General features: G+C 34.9%; 2 protein-coding genes across 5 annotated transcripts in view; both read left to right on the top strand.

Annotated features, from left to right (window-relative positions):
• LOC106882884 (protein RER1) overlaps positions 1-6614 on the top strand; it is a 48480-nt gene that overhangs the window by 21566 nt on the left and 20300 nt on the right. For 2 of the 4 annotated variants that reach the window (XM_052970764.1, XM_052970766.1), the window contains exon 2: positions 6099-6191. The exons of the other annotated variants lie outside the window; for them this stretch is intronic. The gene's annotated coding sequence lies outside the window, so the exon portion shown is untranslated. The remainder of the gene's footprint in view (positions 1-6098; positions 6192-6614) is intronic. 4 annotated transcript variants of the gene reach the window in all.
• On the top strand, positions 5069-5569 carry LOC128248760 (uncharacterized). Its single transcript, XM_052970926.1, has one exon. It carries the CDS (start codon positions 5069-5071, stop codon positions 5567-5569), a length of 501 nt encoding a protein of 166 aa, XP_052826886.1.

The raw sequence follows: 6614 nt of genomic DNA, 5'->3' as shown, positions 1-6614 counted from the left end.
TATATATATATATATATATGATAAACATCCAGTACATGCTGTTAAGTGGTTGGCATTAGGAAGGGTATCCAATCATAGAATCCATGCCAAAGCAAACAGAACATGATGCACTTAGAAGTGTAAGACCTTATCAAACTGTCCTCACGTGCTAACATGGAACATGGATGTTAAATGATGTGAATATCGATGTGAAAATCAGAAAAAAAAAATATCTGGGCTTTCAAAGAAAAATAACACCATATGGTATTTTGTTCTGGGTTAAGAACTCATTTTGTTCATGAGATATAAGCTCATTCATTGGCACCCTGTATCAACAACATGAAAGTTTACCACATGTTATATATAAAAATATTAAAAACAACTCTTATTGCAACCCCATAGGTCAAGCAGCCTAGATATGCTATACTTTACTTTGGTTTGGCATCCTGCTAAACCCTCCAATCTACCGATGTATGGAATGTAGAGCTAAAGTCAGTCAGGAAATGTATTTTGTTTTTGATCTTTTCTTTTCTCTTCATATCTAACCCTAAAGTTCTATCACAGTGACAATTTCAATTTCTCTGGCTGTATTACGTGTTACCTATAGGACAGTTTTAGTGAATGTTAGACTTGCAGTATATCCTATCATTTTTATTGTTTTTCTAGCTTATCAATTCTTTTCTACACTTTGTATTCAGGCTAGATAACCAGACACTAATTATCTTCTATTTACATAGTAATATATTCACTGTAAAACTAACTTTACAGTTTATGTTAATAATATGTATCTAGCATAAACTTAACTTTATAATTATGTTGAACTTTTAAACCACATTTACACCTTTTCTTCCTCTCTTCTTTCTTTCCTCTCTCAAACAAATTAACTTTTCTACCTGTCAGTATTTTGCTATAAATGTTTTTACTTTTAGGGGTTTTGTAAAGACTCTCTGCTGTAAATTTGTGTTTTTCTTTATTTTCTTGATATAAATTCTCTGTAATAATTCTTTTGCTTTCAATTTTCTGAGTATAACTTTTGTGTTATTTTTATTTCATTTTATCTTATTTTATTTTTTGTGTTTGACATTCTTAGAGAAACCTGTAAATGATGCACTTCTATTGAACATGATCCTATTTGCAGAAGCTAGTAGTGAAAACTATTTCCTAAACATACCATTCCAGTGTTGTAGCTGTCATGTTGTTTTGTTTCCTTTTTGCTCCAAGTTAAAACATGGATAGTCAGTCAACTTGTAAATGACCACCGGATGTTGATGATTCATATTTCCATTTTACAATCTCATAGCAATCTGTTAAAACTGTTTGTTGCCTGTTAATTGAAAGGTAGCTCATACTGATTGCTGATACTTAAATTAAGCTATTCTTATGGCCAAGTCCTTTTCTATAGACATTCCTTATCTAGGACGAGGGTGTGATTATAGAGAAAATTGGCTATTATTTTTAGCAGGTTGTGTAGTCATGTAAAGGCTCTATTGTTTTATCAATAATATATAATGGTAAGTCAAGGTAGCAAGTTATTATGTATGCCAAGCAAAATGCTTAGCAGTATTTCGTACATTTTCATGTTCTGAGTTCAAATTCCACCAAGGTTGACGTTTCCTTTCATCCTTCCGTGGTCAATAAATAAGTACCAGTTGAGTACCGGGTTGATGTAATCAACTTAACCCTTCCCTGAAATTATTGGCCTTGTGTCAAAATTTAAAGCTAATATATAATGGTAAGTAACTAACTTCATTGATGAGTAGGACGGGAAAGTAAGTTGAAAATCAAATATGAAATATACAGGGTGTTTCAAAAAGAATGAGCCAATTTAGACATAATTCTTTTGAAATTATAAGCATCAAGTGATTGAAAGATGTGTGGCTGAAATTGGCATCGTCTACAGTTTTAGATAATTGCTGCTAGAGGTCAACCTATGCCTTAATCGTCAATGTAAACCCTAGTAATTGACAAGATGTGCTTCACTCAACAGAAGACATTTTGCATTCTACAGTTAGCAAGAGTGAATCAGTGATTTCAGTTCAGTGTGCATTTCATAACTCTTTTGGTGTTAATCCACCACTGTCAACAAACATCTGTCATTGGTATAGGCAGTTTGAAGAAACTGGGTGTTTGTGCTAGGGGAAAAGTCCAGGTCAATCACGCACTTCTGAGGAAACTGTGCTAAGAATTCAACAGGCATTTGAGCAAAACCTGCATAAGTCTACTCGCAGTGCTAGCAGAGAACTTGCATTACTTCACGCAACTGTGTGGCATGTGTTAAAGCAATGTTTGACCATGAAGCCATACAGATTACAAATTGCACTGGCTCTTCGTGTTGGTGACAAAAGGAAATGTGTGGACAAACCTATCTTGAAATGCTACAGACATGACTCTTTCCACAGCTTAATGAAGACTTAGACAACTTCATCATCCAGCAAGATGGAGTACCACCACACTGGCACAACAATGTCTGGTGTTTCCTCAATGACACCCTGCCTCAACATTGGATAGGACACACAAGGCCTCTAGACACAGCCTTACACTCTTGGCCTCCAAGATCCCCAGACATGACAACATGCAACTATTTCTTGTGGGAATATGTTAAGGAACATGTTTTTATTCTTCCTTTAGCCCATGATCTTGATAAGCTTAAAAACAGGATAGTAGCAGCAATTGTTTCAATCGATGAAGACACCTTGCAAAGTGTTTTGTATGCATTTTGCTATCACCTTGATGTTGTCCATGTGACTGCTGGAGGGCACATAGAACATTTGTAACAATGTTTCTGAAGCTTTATGATTTTGTGAGCTTTTTGTACTTTGTTTCATTTGCGTAGAACATTTTCTTCAGTAAATATGACTGTTTAAAATTGGGTCTTTTTTTTTTTTTAACACCTTGTATAAATTGCATCAGACAGCACAAATCTGATCATGAAAATTTCTTTTAATACATCTTCACTTTATGAAATTTATCAGAATATTTTTGTCTGAACACCCAGATTTTTTGCTTTTCTCACTAGTTTTACATTTTTAGTCATTATTAAAAACTGCAAAGAGGCAAGTGTACCACATTTCATATCAGATCCCCTATCAATAAATATATCAGTCAAATTTATTGCCTTCTCTTTATTTATGAGAGGACAACAGAGTTTGCATCCATATAATTTTTCTTTCTTTGCCATGGCTGTTGGACAAGTTTTAAACCATTTTAATTTTTATTAAACATTATAATTTGTCCACTCTCAGTTCTTACAATCTTCTCTCCACAATCATGAGGAGCATTACTCAATTCTGCTTAAGTTAGTTTTGGGATTTGATAAGTAATGAAATAGGAATCAGATGTGGTCCACTAACAACTACTAACTATGCCACTAACTATCTATCACTACTAACTATCACTAATACTTATAAATCATGATACTGGTTTCTAACACTTGTTTCCAGTCTAAAGATTTTGATGGGATCACAGGGGTCAGTTGATAAAAACTATGCTCTTAACTAGTACTTATTTCAAAATTACAAAAGGCAAATTCAACTTGGGTGGGGTTCAAACTCAGAATGTAAGGAAAGTAGCAAATACCGTAAGGTTTTTGGGTGGGTACATACATGCACACTCAAAATTTTTATGAGTCTCTCGCTATTTTTGTATCTATCTCACTCTCACTCACTCACTCTCTGTCTCAATCTCTCTTATTTGGTTATAAAAGTATTTCCATTTTTAAATGTTTTTTATTTTTGGAATTTCTCCTTTCTCTTTTGAAAAATAAGAATATAAGAGGAAAACATAAATAAGCAACTCCCCAAACAGCTAAAGCTGACAAGTGCAAGAACTGGTACATAGCTGTCTGTTGTTCCATTTGACAATGAAGTGACCTATCCAGTTAGATGTGAGAAATAAGTTACCTGTACTCGGTGACCTCACTGCTAGTTGACTTTGCCCCTTTTAAACTGTGCTAGCCTCAATTTATATGTTGGTACAGGGTTGAAGGCACAAATGCTATAGCTTAATTATTTGTGGTGTTTGTGTATACATGTATTATCTCTTAATATTGAAGGTGGTGAGCTGGCTGAACCATTAGCATGCTGGTCGAAATGCTTAACAGTATACTGTCTGTCTTTACATTCTGAGTTCAAATTCCGCTGAGGTCGACTTTGCCTTTCATCCTTTCAGGGTTGATTAAATTAAGTACCAGTTGCGTACTCAGGTCGATTTAATTGACTGCCCCCCCCCCAATTTCAGGCCTTGTGCCTATAATAGAAAGGATTATTTTTTCCTACTCTAGGCACAAGGCTAGAAATTTTTGGAGAGGGGGGCTAGTCAATTAGTTTGACCCCAGTAAGCAACTGGTACTTAATTTATCAACTCTGAAAGGATGAAAGGCGAAGTTGACCTCTTCAGAATTTGAACTCAGAACATAGACATACAAAATGCCGCTAAGCATTTCGCCCAGCGTGCTAACAATTCTGCCAGCTCACCGCCTTAGAAAGGATTATTATTATTATCAATAATATAAATACGCTAACTTTTTGTTTTTGTATATACCTATTGTGTGCGTCGCAATTCTTTGAAGTGGCAAAGCGAGAGAGTGGAAGTGAGAGAGAGAGAGTGAAAGGGACAGTGAGTGGTGACGGCATTCGTTTTGTGTTTTTAAATGTTTATCACATTGCAAGAGAAGTAGATACATAGATACATATACACATAGGTAAATCAAAAGTGGAAGAGAAGGACACAAAGGAAGTGAAAGAGAAAGTAGATACATAAATCCAAAGAAAAGTTCAGACAGCAAATATTGGCTGTCAATTTCACTTTTCATTACCACACAAGGATAACATTAACGTAGTTCTCGGGGAGATTCAGCCTCACACAGACTATGACAAGGCTGACCCAGCAACACCTCGAGATATATATATATATATATATATATATATGAATGTATTTGTGTGTATATAGTATAATTTAGTTAAATCATGTTTGCAATAAGTGTCACATGGTGGGAAAAAACACAATTACCAAACTTTCATTCATAAATCTATTTCATCTTTTACATTTCAATTTGTACCCAGACATTTTCAACAACTGCACGCCAGAAGAAATGGAAAAACGAGTAATTTTATCTCCTAAAAATTCTGACTGTCCTGCAATAAATGAAAACGTTCTAAATATTATACCAGATGTACTTAAAATGTACTTAAGCACAGATTCAGTGTCCTGCAATAATGAAGAGGAGGTTCAGAACTATCCATTTGAATTCATAAACTCACTCACTCCATCCGGTATGCCTCCTCATCGTCTCAACTCAAAAGTAGGGGCTATTGTAATGCTGCTAAGAAATCTTTCGATCAGTCAAGGATTATGTAATGGAACTTGCATGAAAGTGCAAAGACTTCATGAACATTGTGTAGAGGCATCATTGGTAACAGGTTCCAAAAGAGGTCGTACAGTTATAATTCCCAGAATTAAACTTAGCCCAAGTGATGCAAATATTCCATTCACACTAAACAAACTTCAGTTTCCAAAGGTGAAATACATTTGCCTCAACTGGTATTTTCTCATGGCCACTTATATGTTGCATTTTCAAGAGCATGAGCTATGAACAATGTCATTGTAGGAGTTATAACACTCAATTGGGATAACAGACAAGGCCAAAAACTTGGTGTGATATACACACAAAATATTGTCTACTATGAAGTACTATGAGGAAGACCACTGCATCAACTAGCATCACCACCATACCAGTCACTCCATCATTACACATCCACATTACACCTTTAAGATTGGGGAACCAGTTAGGAGCCCACTGGATCTCTCTCAGCATACCAGCAAACTACAGAATCGCACCAGCCAGCATCACCACTGCCTCCAAGCCCATCATATATGTATGTTTGTATGTATGTGTGTGTGGAATCACTGGTAGACGTACTCTTATATAGCAAAATAGTTTCAAAGAGTAGAAGCAGGGGAAAAAACTTGGATGTTTAATTCCAGTTTGAAGCGGAAGCCAGTTTTGAATTAAAAGTTGATTTAACCTTGAAATATCTCTTTAATTATCATGTTTCTTATTTTTTTACTAATAATATTTTAGTGTTTACTATAGCCTAAGTTTTAAATTTCTTTAATTCTAGGCCAGTGGTTCCCAAACTTATCTTTACTTGTGGCACACATTAGAGGAAATATAAATATTTTGTGCATAAAGTCAAAAAATGTACTAAAAGAAGGTATTTATATATTTTAACCTTTTTAATTAATATATATAACTTAAAATACAGGCAATTAGTAAATAGCCACTGCTTTTTTTTTTCAACAAATGAAGCCTAGCTATCAAGAACTTATTTTATATTTGGTTCCTTTACTTGGAAACATGTTGCTGCCATCAATGTCTCTTTCCCATTACACTCTGCCTTTATTATTTCTCATTACTTTTCAAGTACTCTCTCTCTCAGCTCTCCCACTTCTACAACATCACCCCAACCCCCCTCATTTTATACTCTTTTCTTTCTTCCTCTCACCCTGGTTTCAGCTTTTACTGTCATCTCTTTTACCAGCTCTGTTGCTTTGAATGAAAGAATGAAAGTACAAAAGCAAGAAACTTGGAGTAGTGAAAGAGTAACTCATCAGTTTTGATTGGAAATTATAATATA

The sequence above is a fragment of the Octopus bimaculoides genome, chromosome 9, assembly GCF_001194135.2.
Source record: "Octopus bimaculoides isolate UCB-OBI-ISO-001 chromosome 9, ASM119413v2, whole genome shotgun sequence".
In the NCBI taxonomy this organism is placed as follows: Eukaryota; Metazoa; Mollusca; class Cephalopoda; order Octopoda; family Octopodidae; genus Octopus; species Octopus bimaculoides.
This window is presented reverse-complemented; position numbering and strand designations above follow the sequence as displayed.